This window comes from Cuculus canorus, chromosome 3 (genome assembly GCF_017976375.1).
Source record: "Cuculus canorus isolate bCucCan1 chromosome 3, bCucCan1.pri, whole genome shotgun sequence".
NCBI lineage: Eukaryota > Metazoa > Chordata > Aves > Cuculiformes > Cuculidae > Cuculus > Cuculus canorus.
The window spans coordinates 70302351-70320797 of record NC_071403.1 but is presented as its reverse complement, the minus strand read 5'-3'; the positions used below and the strand labels follow the sequence as shown (position 1 = coordinate 70320797).

General features: G+C 44.8%; 1 protein-coding gene across 4 annotated transcripts in view; it reads left to right on the top strand.

Annotated features, from left to right (window-relative positions):
- LCLAT1 (lysocardiolipin acyltransferase 1) overlaps positions 1-17691 on the top strand; it is a 108917-nt gene extending 91226 nt beyond the window's left edge. For all 4 annotated transcript variants that reach the window (XM_054064168.1, XM_054064164.1, XM_054064163.1 and 1 more), the window contains exon 6: positions 13735-17691. In XM_054064168.1, the coding sequence (XP_053920143.1) occupies positions 13735-14243 (509 nt within the window). In that variant the 3' untranslated portion in view covers positions 14244-17691. The remainder of the gene's footprint in view (positions 1-13734) is intronic.
- The last annotated feature ends 756 nt before the right edge of the window (positions 17692-18447 follow it).

Genomic DNA, 18447 nt, shown 5'->3' with positions numbered 1-18447 from the left:
TTTGCAGAATGGATTTTGTTGTCAGCTTTGACATTTGAAAGGCCATTTCTGCGATGGACCAGCATAGTCAAAGTTGCTGTCATCGCTGAATAAACTTATGACTGTAGGTCAACATGGCTTTGGGAGGATGAAAACAAGAGATTTCTTACTTCTTGTTTTGCATTTCTTTTGCCTCAGTCACTAATTGTGTGTAGTTCCAGAGATATTCATGCTATAATTGCTTATTGTTTGGTTTGTTTACTTGTTTTTAATGCTCTCAGAAACAAGGCAGATGGAAGAGTTGGTGGGAGTTGGTTTGTGTCACTATTGCTTAGCAGAATGCACACTGAAAGGAGCAACGGACTTTGGGTTTCAGCATTCATCATGTTTTCCGTGTTTCAAAAAGTATAGCAGAGCTGCTGAAGATCACCTTGGCTTGTGTTTGCCCACAGAGAGAAGGGTTTTTACCAGAACTACCTCTTAAAGCTAAGCTGTCTTTGAACTCAGCCATGCTACTCTGGATTTTTTGTCGCCCCATTGTTTATTTGTGAAAGACCAACTGGCTTCTCTTCATTCCACAGCTCTTGAAAAGTCTGGCTTTCACCATTCCTCAGATGAGAGGTTATGCTCTTCAGATAAACTCGAACTCTCTCACTGCTGTTGTGGACCTGCCGCAGGAACCAGTGGCAACTTCATTGTTTCCATTTGTAGGGACAGCTTTTCCTTCCCATTGGAAAACAGGAGAGATCTAGTTGCTCCTGGCTGATGAAGACATTGTGCTGTACCACAGCAAAGCCTTCCTGCAGGCAGTTCAGAGCTTTCCACCGGCCCTGGGCCAGGTTTCTTCCCTGACTCTTATTCCTCCAGAGCAGAGGTGGTGCTTTTATTGTTGGTCTGGAGGGCTGTTTTGCTTTCCCTCCAAGCTGAATCTCCCACTGTTGTCTGTGTCCATACCTAAGCAAGAATAGCAGTCTTCACCTAAGGTCTGTGCAGGTGGTGTCTGGCTTGTTTGTGGCTGCTGAGCCAAAATGTTGAGACTAGCAAGGCTGGATGTTGACTGCAGTCAACTGTGTTGTGTACTCATGCACTTAGGGAAATTATGATGGTACCAGTGAAGAACATGGGGTTTTCTAGGATGTGCTACTGATGTGCGTGTTTCCAGCCTCTGCTTTCTGCTCCAGTACACCTCAGGATCTCCTGGTGGAGCAAGCTGTGGAGCAAGGACTGCACGATGCCTTTTGTGCTGTCAGTGGCAAGCCTTGGGGGAGCAACGCACAGAGGCATCGTCCAGGCAGTCTGGAAGGAAAGTGTTTCTGAACTCAAGTCCATTAGACACAGTAAAGTGTAGTTATGGAAAACAGAGCCCGAAAGGATTTTCTGCTTTGAGAAATAGTTTCTCCCCTTAATTAAGCATTGTCCTCTCAATGTGCTGTGTGAAATTTAAGAGGCTTCATTTTTCCTGAGTAAAATATTTAAGGAAAACAATTGTGTGCTGACAACAATGACTTTTTAACTTACAAGCCATTTATTTCTCTGATTCCTATGAAATAAATAGAGCTGCCCAAGTAGATTTTATTAATTATGGTTTAGTTACGTGCATGTTCATATTTGTGTTAAAACCAGTAGTGACTGCTGTAAGAGCTTTCTAGCATGCAATGCCAATGCAGTTACATGTTCTGCTGAGTTCCAAAGATAGAAGTCCATAACAGGTACTTTTAGGAAAACAGTCTGAGACTTCTGTTCTGAGAGGCCTGTGCAACAAGCATTTACAGCATTTCCTCATCTCCAATTTCATTTGTCAGCATGGGCTTGCTTCTGTTCTGTATGAAAACCCAGCAGACTGCTGTGGCCCATGCCTTTAACATGAAGGTACCATGCCTGGATTCTGAGCCTAAACCTGGTCTTGTTTGCCTTAGGCAGAGGCGACTTACTTGTCTCATGTACTGGGGTAAGTGGTCTCTCTCAGCCTCATTCTCGCTGTCCTTGAGGTAGGGGTTCGGTTTTTACTTGGCAGGTTGGCAGCATCCCACACGTAGAATACGAGGTTGGTGCCCAGTATTCAGCTCCCATCTGGGCCCAGGAATGACTGTTCTGGCATTCCCTGCAGTCTTTGCTCGTTGTCATTCAAAGGATTGACTTCAGTGTAATTTTTCTAAGCATCCCTACGAAGAGCAGCAGTTGGAACAAAACCATTGGCAAATTGTTTTATTTCCAGTGACAGATCTCTTTGCTCTTATGCATTTAAAATGCCTGTAGTCCCTTGTTTGTCCGCAGGGTCATGATGCAGTGTTTCCACACAGGGTCTGGAGCATCGCTTTTTCTTTTCCGTGACACTGTTGTGACAGCTTCTGTTGGTACAGCCATTCTCACATCACCAATTAAACAAAACTAAGGTTGAGTTAAGGGCATTGATCAGAATCCCACTGCTGCAGGAAGCCAGTCTGCTCCTGGACCTCCCCATGCTTGTTTTCTGCAGGGCCTATGGGGTGGAGGAGCAGCGCCTTTCCATGCCTTGTTTCCCTAGCACCTTACCAGTGAAAAGAAGGAAACATAGAGGGTCAGCACAACACTGTTTGCATTGAGGTTGTAAAAGTGCGATGCAGGATAAACAGTGCATGTCCTTCCCCTTGGTTTGGGTTAGCGAGGGGGTAGCAGTTCACCCACTTCACTGGGGGCGCAACCCCAGTGCCATCAGAATGCAGAAAGGAGAGTATTTGGCTTCACAATAAGAATTACTTGAGCAGCTTTCTGTGTATTTATAGAGAGAAAGAAGGTTAGAAGACATTCAGTTGTGCTGAATGTGGGCACCGGCAAGGCCATGCCTTCTTTAAGAAGTGGGTCCTGACGGAAAGCAGTCAGACTGCAGGTGGGAAGGGCTGGAGAGGGTTTGCACTGGCTGCTGGGCCTTGGCTACTCTCCTTTCATAGCATCTGGGAGGGCACGTGTGTTATGTGAGTTTCCTCTGCGTGCAGAGGATCCAGACTGTCAGACCCTTCAGGTTTATGGCTCCTTTCCACCCGAGGAGCTCCCCCAAGCAGCTGCAGCAGGGTTTGGGTCTGATCCCACGTCACTAGGGAGGGAAGGATCTGTGCAATCATTACCCTTGTTAGAAACGTTAACCACAGCCTGTGGAGGGATGGCAGCGCTTTATCTGACAAACATGTCACTGTCTTTCATCAGCTGATTGTAATCATCTTGGAAGTTCCAGTGTGTCTGGTTTTCCCTCTCCTTTTTTACTATTGTGTTTTGTTTAACTTTTCCTAATGAGGCCAGTGAAAAGCAATTGTTCTAAATAAATCATGTGCGCTACAAAGCAGTATATCACAATTAGGTTCCCATTATACTTTAATTAGGCATTCCATTATTAAATTGATGTCTTTGGCTTCTTCCAGGTCTCAGACTAATCCTGATATAAATTCTTCTTTGTGGATAAATATTAGTCAGTCGTAATTAACGAGTATTCATTGGAATTGCGGCTTTTCATTAAATCCCTTTCTGATTAAGATGGTTCCCCAAGCACTGGGCTGATTAAATTTAATAAGATTTGTCCACTTGTGTGTATCATGGTCTGGTGGAAACTGTTTTAGCACCAGGGGATTGGGAACAATGAGTTCCTATCCCAGCACAGGCAGTATGACTCTCAATGCCTGTTCTGCACAGTGCTGTGCACTCTTTTACCCAGAGGCTCCAGGGTTTGCCAGTCAGTCAGCAGAGGAGAAAACCATGAAAATTGAGTTAGCAGTGTTAGAGTTGGGTATCAAAGAGTTCAGCTGCATCTCAAGGGTTCCAGTAAAGAACAGAAGACTGAAGGATGTTAGCGGCTCTCCTGTGTTGACTGAGTCAAGGCTGGGGCTTTGCTTGACTGAATCCCCAGCGCTGCTCTGCCACAGCCTGATTTCACCCAGTGGGATGTACAGATGAGCTTGTTTCTGTGTAAATACACCTCAGCTGTGAATTCTGATAATAAAACAGACCTTCCTGACAGAACAGCAGATTATGGAATGTTTTCAGAGCAAAATCATTGTTCTGGATTTAAACCGAGGTGGGGCAAACACACGATATAGTAGATATATCCATATACCCATATTTATGTATGAGCCTAACAGTTTTCTGTGCGCTGAATTTGTGCCTTCTTGTCAGGCTCCTGGTGCTGCTCTACCTTCCTCTTGCTTCGCACACAGAAATGAAAACATACTGCTGTGACCAAGAATGGCAATAGCACTACTTGTCGAGCCACGAAACGTGGAATCGGCTCAGGACATCTGCAGAAGTGCTCCATCCCAGTATCCTGAGGTGGCTGGAGCAGGTCGTTTTTCAGCATCCAGTTCATGCCCTGTATCTGGTGCAGGTTACATTTTCTTCTGGTGTTTTGGTCTGGCATGAGCCTTGTTTGTAATATCGAGTCTTTCAGAAGTTTGAATGCATTTCCAGTTTCCTCTCATGTATCCCAAATATCATGGTACTGGGCACATCATCCATCCTGTCTTGTGTATTGTGAGGAATCCAGGTTCACTCCTAACTCCAGATTGTGTTCCCTGCAGCTGCACAACCATGAGCGAGGCTGGGAGGGTTTAAGAGGGCAGGGTTGTAGACCCGTGTCGAGTCTCTGCGCAGCTGAAGGGGACTCTCTAGCGGTTGCCTTTGGGTAGTGATGGGAACAGACAGCGAAGTGCATTGAGTAAACGTGGGTTACTCATCTATAGCCATTCAAAAAGCAAGCAAAATAGACTGAGGCGAGGAGAGGAGGCTGAACTCTATATCTGAATTAGAAACAATAATGGCTGTCATGCACTAGGAGCCAAGAATGAAATCTCTTTACTGGCCGTTGCTTATTTACCTATGACTACTGTGGCAATGCCATGTTGGAGGGCATTTTGTGGTTCCCAGGGCATTCGTCCATTGGCACGAGCTAAGGGGTGGTGGAAAGGGCAGAGTCCATGGTGTTTTGGAAGAGATAGACACATTTTGATTCTGAGCAACATTTGCTGCAGCTGTTTCCTGCTGAATACCTGTGGTGAATTGTTTTTCTGTACTCCTCAAAGCTTTGTTGTGACTTCCCAAAGACAGGACTCCAAATGAGTTGCGGTGTCAGCCTGCAGATCAGCTGGGGTCTGATGTTCTTCGGTCCAAGGCAGTCTGAAAATGATTAAAATTTATGAGAAAGTGATGAGAAGATCCCTATCCTGGAAGACCCTAGAGCTGTTGAAAAAAAAAAGGACAGATGTATTTGGAAAGAGTGTAAGTGATGGTTGTGGGAGGATTCGGAGGAAGTAAATAACATCTAATGGAATGAACTGGGAAGGGCAGCGCCTTTAATGTTGGCATTTTAACTGAGATGCTGAAAGCCAACATGTGCTTTTCGTAGAATCATGGAATCGTTTGGTTGGAAAAGACCTGTGAGATCATCAAGTCCAACCGTACCTGTCCACAACTAAACCATTTCTCTGAGCAATTCATCTACCTGTCTTTTGAATACCTCCGGAGATGGTGATTCCCACCACTGCCCTGGGCAATCTCTGCCATTGCTCGAGAACCCTTTCTGTGAAGAATTTTTTCCTGATACCCAACCTAAACTTCCCCTGGTGCAACTTGAGGCTGTTTCCTCTCTTCCTATCATTTGTTATCTGGGAGAAGAGACCAACACCCGCCTCACCACAACCTCCTTTCAAGTAGTTGTAGACAGTGATAAGGTCTCCCCTCAGCCTCCTTTTCTCCAGGCTAAATAATCCCAGTTCCCTCAGCCGTTCCTCCTAAAATGTGTTCTCCAGCCTCTTCACTATTGCCCTTCTCTGGATGCTTTCCAGCCCCTCAATGTCCTTCTTGTAGTGAGGGGTCCAAAGCTTTCCACCAACCTTCAGGATGGGGGTTCACACGTACTCCTTCTCCTTATGGCTTTAAAAACGCTTTTCTTTCCCTAAAATTCCAGGTTTTAAGCCAGCTGTGTTGTTTACCTAGCAGTGACATCCTGCAATGTTGAGCATTGTTGGTATGTCAACTGTGTACGAAGACCATTCCAGAGTGATTCGCTTTGCTGTTAACTTGCTGAGACCGTTCAGAAACAACAGTGGAAACTGTAGATAGAACAGCTGGTTGCTGGCAAAACTGGATTACCTCAGATAGAGATGTGTTTTCTCTCGTAGAGATGGGTGCTTAATTCTGTCTGCATTGGAGTCTTTATCCAGGCAGAGAGCAGAGAAATGCACATTGGAGGGATTTCTTCATTCTCAGCCCCCAGTGATTTCAGATGCCCGGGCAAATAATAGTGGGGTAAGGTGGGCAGTCTGCTATGTTAGAAGAATTAGAATAAGCTTGAGCTTACACGCACTCTGGTTACACATGTGATTTGTTTTAAGGATATTTGATATCCTATTTTTGTTTAACTGCCATGGTACTTAGCTTTACAGAAATACTTGAATGCCTTGTGTAGCTTTCTTTATATATACTTTTTAAAAAAAATCAGCCCTTTCCAAATTTACATACGTTTGCCTGTGTAGAAAGACATCATGGTGAGGTAGAGTGCTTGCGATGCTTTTTAAAAGGATTTCACTGCAGTGTAGTAAATTATCTTTATTTCAGGTATAATTGTGATTCCTGTCTGAATTTGCTGGCTGCTTGCCAGGAAATCTAAGCAATGTTAGAGCTTAGTGGAGTGGACAAGTTGTGTGCCAGTGCATCACTGTCTGTTATATGAAATACATCAGTAGTGGGTTCCTGTAAGCCTAGAAACAATGTATTTTCTCCTTCCTAACACTTAACTTACCTATGAAAACCCAATCCCATAGGTGTATGTGGAGCAAACACATAGGATGGGAGGCCAGGAGTAAGCGGATATGCAGGAAAGGGAATAAGCACAGGATTTTTGTTATCTGGACCTGATAAATATAGTTTGGGAATGATAAAGAGTGGTGAGTCAGTTATGCCTGGTCATCCTGAGTGACTGAAAATAACTTGTTATTCCAACCATTTTATCCCTTCGCTCCCTGCTCTCCACATATTTTTGTATTTTATTTATAGTTCAATCAGCTTTTGCATTGCAATTTATAAATTAACCCTCTAGAGCCAAGGAGAGAGGACAGAAGGGCAACAGCCCCAGGGCAGCCTGGCGTTGGAGCCACTGGGTCCACAGGTTCCCCAGTGTGATGGCCGGGTCCCTCCTGCTCTGCAGCTTCTTCCCTCATCTGCTTGGAGATTCCTCTTTTAAATGATTAATAATTGAATAAGGTATTTACATAGATTTCAAAATCAAAGTGGACACCCCCTCTCCCCCCCAACAACTTCAGTTCATGATATTGGTTTACAAATTAATGAGATGTGGCGTCAGGCTGCAAAACTATGGGATTTAAGTGTTTTTAAAGAAAGAATTAACCCCACGTAATGATTGCTGATAGCTCTGAGGATGTCCTTGTTTCTCTTATCTCTGTACCGGCCAGGCTGGAGTGAATCCCAGTAGTCCTCTACTCCTGCACGCAGTACCCAGGACTTGGCTTCTTCCACTGCAGAGCAGAAAGCAGCCAGTCTGTCCCTTCCCCAGGCTTCCAACCCTCAGGGACAAGAGTTTCCTTAAGTCCTTGGTATCAGCAGGTGGAAGGTCTTTCTCTGTCCTCATGTCACAATGCCAGTGGAAAGTCGGATAGCTGGCAAAAGAATTTCTATGCAGGATCACTCTGCTCGGTTAATCAAGGCCAGCATTATCACGGAATCACAGAATGGTAGGGGTTGAAAGGGACCTCTGGAGATCAGCTATTATCATTCTGTCTTTTTTTTGTTTACTTATTTGATTGCAACACTTACCCCAAAAAAAGATTTCCAATAACTGTTGCTTTGAGAGTGATTTAGATTAACCCTGGCTGACACCGCTGCTTTAAAGAGGGCTGCCTGAAGTTTTAAATCTCCACAGGGATGATACTTCCCAGGAGGGGCTGTAAATCTTTGAAACTGCTCCCTCCTGGTCACGTGCTTTCAAAAAAAAAAAAAAGACTAACAGCTCGGGAGCCAAGGCAGTGATATTTCTCAGTCAGCAGTTTTAGATTGCTTTTGTTTTAATGTCCAGGAATGTATCGTTGTTTCAAAGCTGAGATACGGTACTCTGGTATTATGAAACAGCTGGTCCTGTTCTGCTTGCTTCCATACCTGTTCTGATTGTGTTGCTGATCAGTTTATTCACAGAAGTGCCAAGTCTCCTTCTGTGGGGTTTTCCGACGAAATGTGTATAGAGTTGAGGGTATTAAGGGGTATGGGGGAAGCACTTCATGGAAGCCTGGAGATATGTGAAGCATCTGGAGATGCGTGATGAGGGGACAGGAGAATGCAGTTGTAGTTGTATTGTGGTGGGAAGTGGAATGGACAAGGGCCTCAAGTGTTGGTCCCATTTTTCACAGAACAGCTTATTTTAAGGTGATCATGAATATTTCGTTGTAAGAGCATCTTGGTACACCTCTCCCCATCTGGCTCAACAGCTCATCAGTGTGTTGCTTTGTGATGGGCTGTGGTTAAGAATAGGATCTTCTCTGCTGGTTTAATGCAGGGAAGAGACTATATAATCCTCGTGCAGTTTATAGTGTCATTTGTATCTAAATACAGCCACTACGATCCTCACTGGGGATGGAAATGGGTAAAAGCCACCACTGTTAATGCTGGGGTCTGTGACTCGGTTGCCTGTTCACCTTTCAGGCTGCTGAGAGTCTGAGCAATTCATTGCTGGGATTTGCCTGGCACCCACCCTCATTTTTGGCTCGCTGATGGTCATTTTGGCCTTAAGAGCTTCTGTTCTGAATCATCATCTTGTCCCTGAAGTTGCAGCTTAAATAAATCCTTCTTTCTCACAGTGAGCTTGCTCAGCATCACTCTGTCCTGGGTACGAGCAAGAACATGTCCTTGTCAGATGACGTGAGCCAGAACTGAGGAACGAGCAGCACTCAAGCTCCAAGTGATACTGGTAGCAGAGGGGAGGGGTCCATCCAACCAGCCCTCTTGTTTGGTGCTGTGCTGCAGGACTGAGCATCACTTCGGGAACTTTTCACCTATAGCATCTGCCTTGCAGTACTTTCTTAGTGTTTTTGACAGAAGCTTAAAATAGTTTAATCCTGCCTTTCTATTCAAGCTGGGTTTCCCCCCTAGAGTTAAAATTCTGTCCTGACACTGTGTTATTGAACATACAAGTAATTTTCAGTTTACTTGCAATATCTTTATTTTTAACCTAATAGGAGGCTCTTGTCGGTAAGGTTTTATAACAAAAGGTGAGATAAAAGACCATGCACAATGGAGCAGGCAGAGAGAGCCCAAATCCCAGACAGAGAAAGACTCCCTACCATGGGGAGCCATTGTCCCTCGGGGCAGGGTGACGCTCATCACCATGAGACACCATCTCCCATCCATCACCTTACTAAAGGGGGTTACTGCTTGCAGGGCTCTGGGACTCATTACCGGATCCCAAAGAGGAGTGGTTTTTTTTGATTGTACAATATCTATTATGGGATATTTAGGGGAGGAACCAGAAGTGGGGAAGGGGATGATTCAAGGTGGTTGGAGAGAGACAAGTTTGGGAAAACAGCGGAATGAGTAAGGGGTAAAAGAGTCTGGTCCCGTGTAACTGGGGCTGATCAATACACTCGCCTGGCTGTGCCTGGCACCTGATCAGCCTGGTCTTCCCCTTCTGCTCCTTAAACTCTGTCTCTAGCTGTTTTCCTGGATGAGGACAGTCCGTGGGTGTGCTGGTCCGAGTGCCAGCCACTGGAGAGACCAGTGTCTGTCTGTCATGTGGGTGAATATGGCATTGTGTGATCCCTAGCAACTCTTGACCAGGGCTAGCGGGCAAATAGAGCAAGAGGTTTGGAAGCCACGGATTAAAGAGGCCATAAATCTTGGTCAGATGCTATAGAGATTGGGTGGTCACAGTTTGGCTACTAGAGAGACTGCAGGGTTCAAGCTTAGCAGCTGGAGAGACTGTGGGGCCCAGGGTCAACTGGGACCAGTTTCTATGTCTATCTGTCTGTCTGTCTCTCTACATGAAGCAGCTGTAGAAGAGAGTGTCTGAGGATCAGCTACCAGGTGGCCCTGAGTGTCTAACGGTTACTGAGGGGATCAAGAGCGTGTGTGCATCCGTGCAAGGGGTCTGTACCAGCACCAGAGAGCTTTAGGGACTCGTGTGTCCAGGTGCCAGGACCAGAGAAGACAAGGACCCAGGGCCTGCAGCATTCTGTCTATGTCCAGTTTCTGGTGCCATCCATAGCCTGTATACGTGTACGTAATTCCCACTGACAGCAGGAAGTAAGTCCTAGGACCGTAAATCTTCCGAAACTAGGGTCTCTGTCATGATGAGCTGGGCTGCCTGCCTGGCATTTTAGTCTTCAGAGCAGTTTTTTGGCTTAATTAGGTTTGCCGTTACTTCCCCGATGGGATGTGGATACGTGCAGGGTGAAGAGGACCCCTCAGATGTCACTAAAAGCACAGCAAATTTATCCACCGAGATCTTCTCTGAACTATGAGCAGATACACTGGCTTACTTAATTTTTGACCCACTAGAGCAGTAGAATGATGTGGATTCCCTTAGGGCAATTCCTTCTGAAAATGTACAGCACAGGTTTTTTTCAGCAGATCTTCAAATTCAAGTAGAAAAAGGTTCTTTAAAATCAGTGACTGCCCTGCATCTTCACTTAGGTTCACTTTCTTTTGCTGTTTGACTGGCACCTTGCTTTTGATCTGAAAAACGTGCTGATTTCTCCAGACTGCAAAGACAACAAGCTTACTGTTGGAGGGAAATGGAGACAGTGAAGATGCTCTAGCAAGGATGCAGGCTCAAAGCAGCCTGATTAAACCTTGCCTAAGAGGATTCTGTCCCTGCTCATGAATGGTCTGCCTTAATCTGCTGCAATGACTTTTCTTCTTGTTAGCCCATCCACTTGCAGCATGTCTGGCAGTGGAGCATTGACCCTACCCATGTTAAAAATTGCCACCGATAAATCAGCAGAGGATACACAGAGCTATTTTGTTCAAATGTGTGGCTTTAGTGCACAGAACACTGGCAGGGCACGCTTCTTTCAGCAGCTATAGGAAATGGATTGGAGCTGGTCTTTTCAACATGCTTGCATTGCCAGGGAATTAAAGCTTCAGGCTGCCATTGGTGTGGAGTGTTTAAATATGCATGGCCCAAACAATGGGGCCTGGTGAGGAAGGCTGAAATCCCCTTGCATAGGAAGCCTGGATTTCTGGTCTTCTCTCTCTCTGATGTGTCTGTGCTTTCAGATATGCTAAATCTGCCTTTGAAGTTTCATTTCTTCTTGTGTAAAATACACGTTAATAGGTGAACCTTGCAGCTGGGATTTAGACATACTTGTTCAAGCTGGAGACACTGAGTGGGTTACACAATCATCCTCTGCCTCAGTTTACCCTTTGTGATACAGAAGTAACATCCTCTGTCCTGTATGCAGCTCTTTGAGCTTTGTTCTGGGTAACTGGTTTAGAAGCTGTAAAGCATTGTAGGTTTTCTGCAGTCTGGTGTTTAGCCTTGTGGGACAGGGGATTGTAAAATCCATAGGTATGGACTAGAGACTTCCCACTTTCTTATCAGGAATTCACAGGCAGAAATACATCTGCATGCTGAAGATATCCAAGCAGCTGTGTGGGTGCAGGGAGTAATGCTCATCCAACACCTGCACAGAGTCAGAAACTCTGTCTCTTAAGCCAGTCTGCTACTTTATTCCCAACGTCCCAATGCCAGTGATCCTTAAGTGTAAAGTCTTGACTTTCCAAGAACATTTGTGTAATGGCAGGCAGACTGTTTATCTGTGAAGACACAAGTGACTGCAAGGTGGGTAAGAAACTCATGTAGCCAAAACCTTGTTTCATAGAAGGCTTTTTTTCCATGCAGTGATCTCAGGAAGGTTAAACTTTCCTGGCCTCCCTCTCAAGGTAAAGAGTGTGGGTTTTATGTGCCCTGGGGCCTGGGAGCTTCCCCTGGCTGGGCTGGGAGCTGGGGTTGTCTGTCCTGTAGGGAGACTGCAGTTCCTTCTGATGGCAGAAATGTTTGAAGCTGGGAGAGGAGAAATGTGGGCTGTTCTCAAAATGAAAATGCTTTGTGCTAAGATGCAGCAGGCTGGGCATCATTTCTCTGGGTAAGGTCATTCTAAGAAACATTTGGTTTTGGCATCTGTTGGAAGGAGATCTGAAAGGTTTTAGCTGTGCTGAATACAGAGACTCTCTGCTTAGATCGGATGTGGTCCTGTAGCTGAATGAAAGCTGGAGTATTGAGTTTTGCTCTGACAGACTTCCTGGGCACCATTCATAGTTCCTTAAAAACCCACGTAACCCACCTCAAAACTGGCTGAGGGTGATCGTTGTGAGATAGCACCCTTACAGAACACTCAGAAAGGCTGAACAGGGCTTTTCACCCATTTGCGATATTTGGAGCTGAACTTCAGATACTTCATTTCGATTGTGGCCTTTTAAAGCAACTTTGTGTTCTGTCCCTGTCATTTTGGGAGCTGTAAAGGAAGGCCAAAATGCCAGGGAAGGGGAGCAAGTGAAAAGGGGGGGTGGGGCTAAAGAGTAGGTTTTGTTCAGCTTTGCAAGAAGTGACATCATCTGTGACAGGAAAAATCTTCAGCTGCTGCACACAGCTTTTGGTCTCCAGTTCTATTTTGCCCTGAGCCAGACGGCCAAATGAGAACAACAGGATAAATCACTGCTGGCAGCACTCACAAGTTATGCAACATCCAGTGCAGCAGACGCCTATTTTTAGCTTGGTTTTACACCAGCAGAATTTACTTTATGAAATCTAAAAAGAATGTCTGATTGGAGGCCAGGGGATAAAGAGGGTACTGAGAAAGTGCACCATGTAAAAACACTGAGTACAGCGATGCGCTGGCCAAACCCACTTTGACAATGCTGATACCCTTTGAGGAGTGTTGACTCAGTCAGGAATGGCAGTGATGAGGAGAGGGGTTTTCATCAGAATTCTCTTGGATTTCTGATCCAGAATTGCTTTTTAAATGGCTAACTGTACTCAGTTTACCCCAATAGCTGACTCTGTGATTTACTTAAAGCTGGGCCTCTCCACCATTTCTGCTGTACTTGTCTTTCCCAGCTCTGGGATGCAGTGGGCAGCAGCTCCCCTCCAGACAGTTCTGGGTGGTTGGATCTAAAGAGGTTGTGTTGACTGGAACACTCTGCAAAGCTTGCTGAGCTACAGAAACACTCCTCATCCTCTGTGAGATACCCTAGGCCTAATGAGAACCTGATACCTAGATGGTAGATGTTTCACATATGTTTTCTTCATCTTCATCAGTAAATTATGATTCTGTATGCTGCTCACTTCAGATCAAATGGACTCTTTTGCAGTGTTCACAGGAATACACACTAACTTGTATTTCATTAGTTGAAAGCCATTTTAGCTTGCAGCGCAGGTATGAATAACTGAAGATTAGTCTCACATGCTCTGCTCTTTATCCAAGACGCAGTGTGTGTCTTCTCTCCTTCAGATTTGACTTTAGCCTCTTACTCCCTGTGCTGTAATTCACCTTTAGTTTGTGCTGTGTATAATTTTGTTTCTAAAGTTTTTTACTCAAGTTCAGAACAGGTAATGATTGGGAAAATTTTAAACTCTCAACCTTTAGATACTTAAGCAGATAAAAAACTGTAGAGCTAAGGTATCTCTAGGCTTTCTGTCACAATTTGGACAGTTTTCAATCATGCCTTGAAGTGAATTAGTGTTCTGAGCTATCCCCATTGACTGTTTTTTTCCCCAAACCTTTCTTGTAGGTGACAATCTCGACGCTATCCATGACATAACTGTGGCATACCCCCAAAACATTCCTCAGACGGAGAAGCACCTCTTCTATGGAAACTTCCCAAAGGAGATTCACTTCCATGTCCAGAGGTATCCCATAGAGACAGTGCCCACTTCCAAGGAAGAGCTGCAACTTTGGTGCCGTAAGCGCTGGGAAGAGAAAGAGGAGAGACTCCGAAGCTTCTATGAAGGTGGAAAGTGCTTCAGTGCGACAGGGCAAGGCATTATTCCGCCATGTAAATCCGAGCTCAGGGTCCTTGCGGTGAAGTGCGCCTCGCTCCTGTACTGGATGCTGTTCCCACTGGGTGTGCTTGCACTGCTGTACCTGTACAGCTTCGCACGGTGGTATTTTGCAGCCATGATCATCTTCTTTGTTGTGCAACAAAAGGTATTTGGAGGGCTGGAACTGATTGAACTTGCTTGTCATCGATACTTCAAAAAGCAACAGAAATTTCATGAAACAAAAATAAAAAACAATTAGTTTTGGGGTAGGGGAAAACATAAAAATGGGTGGCTTAGAGATGTCCTGCAAATGTTATGCACAGGAAAGAATTTTTGCATGAGAATTGTGTGTTATTGTTGCCATTGCTAGACATTTGCACTGGATTCTGTGACAAGAAAGGCAACGTTAGTTATTGCTATGTGTGAAAGTGGTAGTTTTATCTCTGAATGTACTCTCAACTTTGCCCTGGCCTGCAGCTGGCAGCTGCATCCTGCTGTAACCCAGAAACACACTGCTGGATTACTGAACAATCATAAGAACTCTGGTAAATGTGACATGCACTGAACTTTCCTGTGGAAACCCAGACTCTCCAGCTGAGAGAGACGGATGTATGATTTCTGTGTAACCACAGTGTCGTACAGTGAGCACCGGATTTGGAAAACTGTTAAGTGTAAGAGTGTCGTGATGGTGCAGGTGGAAGGTGGAGGAAAAGGTGTTCTGTTCCTTTTTTCTATTTCAAATATTCAAAGTGATTTTAAAATAACATTTTCGTGTAAGGTTTTCCAGACACTGCTGAGCCCACTGCTATTGAGCCACTCTGGCTTGGTCACTCAGAAGGACTTTTAAGCCTTGCAGCCTCGTATTGTAGTGCATAAAACCAGCACTGGCTCTGCCTCTGTTTAAGTCTTACCTGATTCTTTAATAGGCCTGTGCAGCTAAATTTTGATTTTTCCCTGTTCCAGTCTCTCCGTGAGCTGCGGGAGACTTGTTCCTGCTGTAGTGTACAGAGCTGCAGGAGAGGAAAGCTGGCTTTTTGCTGGGTTGGTGGTGGTTTTTTTCTGTAGGGGCAAAATTAAGTGTCTGTCTCTGAGTAGCTGGCCAATGTTTTTCAAAAAGATCTCCTTGTAGACATTATTTGATAGAAAACATTTTATAATATTTATTTTTTGAGGCAGACAAGATATCTTTTTTTGAAGCATTTATTTGGTTTTCATGTTGCTTCCCTGGGCATTTCAATGTCTGTGTAGATAGGTAGGCAGACTGCTTGTTCTACACATATCAGCCAGACCTACTGAAATACATCTGATGCAGTGGTTGTTCCTTGTAGGTGCCAGAGATGGATTTCAGACTATTGCAGCACAGGGGATTGAGCTACATCTTCCCTTTGTGGTATTCTCTTCTGTCGCCTGATGACATTGTTCCCTTTCCAACCTCCTTTGCAGTTTTTGAGGGCTCCCACTCAAAACCCTTTCCCTTCTTTGCATGACATTCAGAAAACCTGAAGGCTTAAACCCTGACAGGGCACTTCCAAGTGTATTCCTTCTCATATATAATACAAGTGGTGTTCATGCTGACATAAATGACATAAACATCACCAGTGCTTAGGCCACTTCGTGTTGGATTTGTCTTTCAACCTCAAGAATGTTGGACCACTTGATTCCCTGTATTGCTGCAACACATGAAGGCTTCTTGTTTGAGCTATGCTGAGATGTCGCGGCTCCATACACTCAGTGGCATTGCCATGAAATGTCAGAGCACAGCGTGCAAAGTGTATCTTGTGCTGAGTATCTTCAGCATTGGGTCAGCATGGAAAACACATCGGTGTTCTTCTAAATTACAACACTACACAGGTTGTCTGATGTGTTTTTATCAAAGGCCATTCTTTGAACGAATCACCAGCCTCTTCAACTGTTTGCTGTAAGGTGACAAGTATTTTTTAATCTATACTTATAACGACTAATTGTTTATTATGCGGAAAGTACTTGAAGCCATCTGTTTTACTGATTTTTTAATCCCGTTTTTCTTAAATGAAAGTAGGTTTATATTTAGGATTATGTTTCTTAATGAGTTTTTCATATTTATATTCGAGTCCCTGGAGGCTGACAACTGGTGTTTCATTGTCCCAAGTGGAAGGAGGCTCTTTCTACACTAAAGGGACCATATTTAATGTAGTTCTGTGACTTCAAAGGCACGAGTGCAGCTTAAACCTACATAGCCTGGGTTTTCCTCTCCCCATAATCTGCTTTGGTGCAGTTCTCTGCACGTACAGGTAACTTGCTGCAAGGGAAAACCCAAAAAACCTCATTTATCATTAAATAAAGCCTCAGAGGCTTCTTCTAGTCTGTCCTGAGCCAGGGCTCTGCTTTCACACCAGGAGTAGCCACGGCTGGACTCTTCCAACAGCCTTAATGCAGTCTTCAGGAATGACTTTGAAGGGCAGGTTGTATGTGTTGGCGACATAAATACTGGCTGTGCTTTTGTCAGTCGTTCAGAGAACTTTGTGGTGTCATCAAATGTGTCAGAAACATCAGTGTGAGTCTTGGTTGTGCAGCAGTGTGCTGATTTGCATCCATGTGCGATTAGAGTTGGGCTCTGAAAATGCAATCAAATGCAGCCCATCGGTGACACAAGGAGTTTTCTCCCAGCTGGAACCAGACATGTAACCTGCTGCAACGTGGTGAACATCTTGCAGATCTGTAATTCATCTCCATCTCTTGATTCAGACTGGAGGGAAAGAATAATCTTCTTGTCAGCTGCAAATGTCACATTTGCAGTGCCTGACTCTGTCATGCAGGGCAGCACATCGTGAGTGAAGAATCCTCTTCTCAAAGAAGGGTATTGGCTTTGTGACTGATGTAAATTTTCACATTAGGAGCATCGTTTTCCAGCTCAATTAGAAATGCAAGACGGGGAAAAAAAATGGAATAAAAAGTTTTGTGGGTGTAGAAGCTTCTGTGTTCAAAAAGTGGTTAGGGAATTGGGGGAGGATCTGTCTGTGAATGCTTTTTTGTCTCTTTGGTAAGATTGTAGCTTTTTACTCAAAAGGTTCCAGTATCCAGATTTTTTTTGAGACTGTTTTATTCTCACTTGCCCCGTTTCCCTACTCGCAGCGCACTAAGACATGCTGGGTCAATCACCTGGAAATTATTTCAGTGCTGTATATGAAAGGTGCTGGTGCTCCAGGAATCACCTATCCCCTCTGTGGAACATGTAGTGGCAACTGCTTCGACTACAGGCCCTACAGATCTTGTTTACGTTATCCAAGATCAATGACTGCTTTCTCTGCTGTTATGGATACTGTACTCGTTTACTCAATCAATGTTTCCCCATCGCATCAGGGGTTTCCTTGTCTCTGCTTGGAAGAGAAGGCTGAAATCCTGTCTGTGTTTGTCACCAGGCTCATCTAGGCAGCAGGATGTCACACTGAGACTGCTCTCTTGGGTGCAAAGCTGCAAGGCCCAAAGCTGCTCTCTAAGGTGTTGTCTGGATCATACAAAACGTAGTTCCTAGTTTTGTGCATTGCATCAATCTCTCTTCTTTAAGAAAGATCTGTGTTTTTATAACTTATTTTATATGTGCACTGTGGGTAAGGAAACACCAGATACCACAAACCTACAGAAAGCCTTAGTCCTCAGAGTTCACGTATATCGGAATGTTTTAACCATGTACCAGTTATTCTATTGCAACAATAAAGACCTGAAGCATTGCATGGGGTTAATTTTCTGTTTTCTTTCTACTGCATGATACGTTCTGTGTGCACCTGCATGGAACAAGCCTTGTCTTCAATCGTATGGCTGGCTGGCTTCAGTAGATGGGTGCCTGTCTTCTCTCCGTGGAGGCTGGAAAAGGGTGGCTGGCTATACCCTCCCTCCTTGTCTTTGTAACAGGCTGCAGAAACCTTGAAGGGTGCAAAAGTACAGCTCAATTTTAGCCTTGCTCTGCTCTTCACCAGCATTGCTTAGGAATAAACTGGAGTTCCAAGGAGTGTGTTAGGTATTGATATGTAGAGAAGTCCTCCGTTTTACATATATCCATAATTACCGACACAAGAAACCATCTATGGCTTCACATTCTTTGAGGACCTGTCTTTAATGTAGCTTCAGATCCCAGGTCCTTTATTTTGTCTTTCCGTTGTCCGCATGCTAATCTGGTATGAAAGATGTGATGTGAAAGGGCAAAGGCTGTGTTTCTCAGGAGCTGCTGTGCTCCTTGTTACCTGGTGGGGAATGGCCTTGCTGTGCCTGCTGTGCCCTGCAGCTCCACATGGACTGCTCCACCCCACTCTCCGCAGGCAGATGAGCTCACTCCCTGTCCCCTGCTGCCATGGCCAGATAGCTCCCTCACACAGCAACCTGAAAGCCCACTGGGGGATCTTGGCAAGCCTCTTCTGCAGCAGGAGGCCTGATGGAACATCCTTTTCCCTCCCAGTAAAAAACAGTGATGGAGACAGGACTCCAGCTGG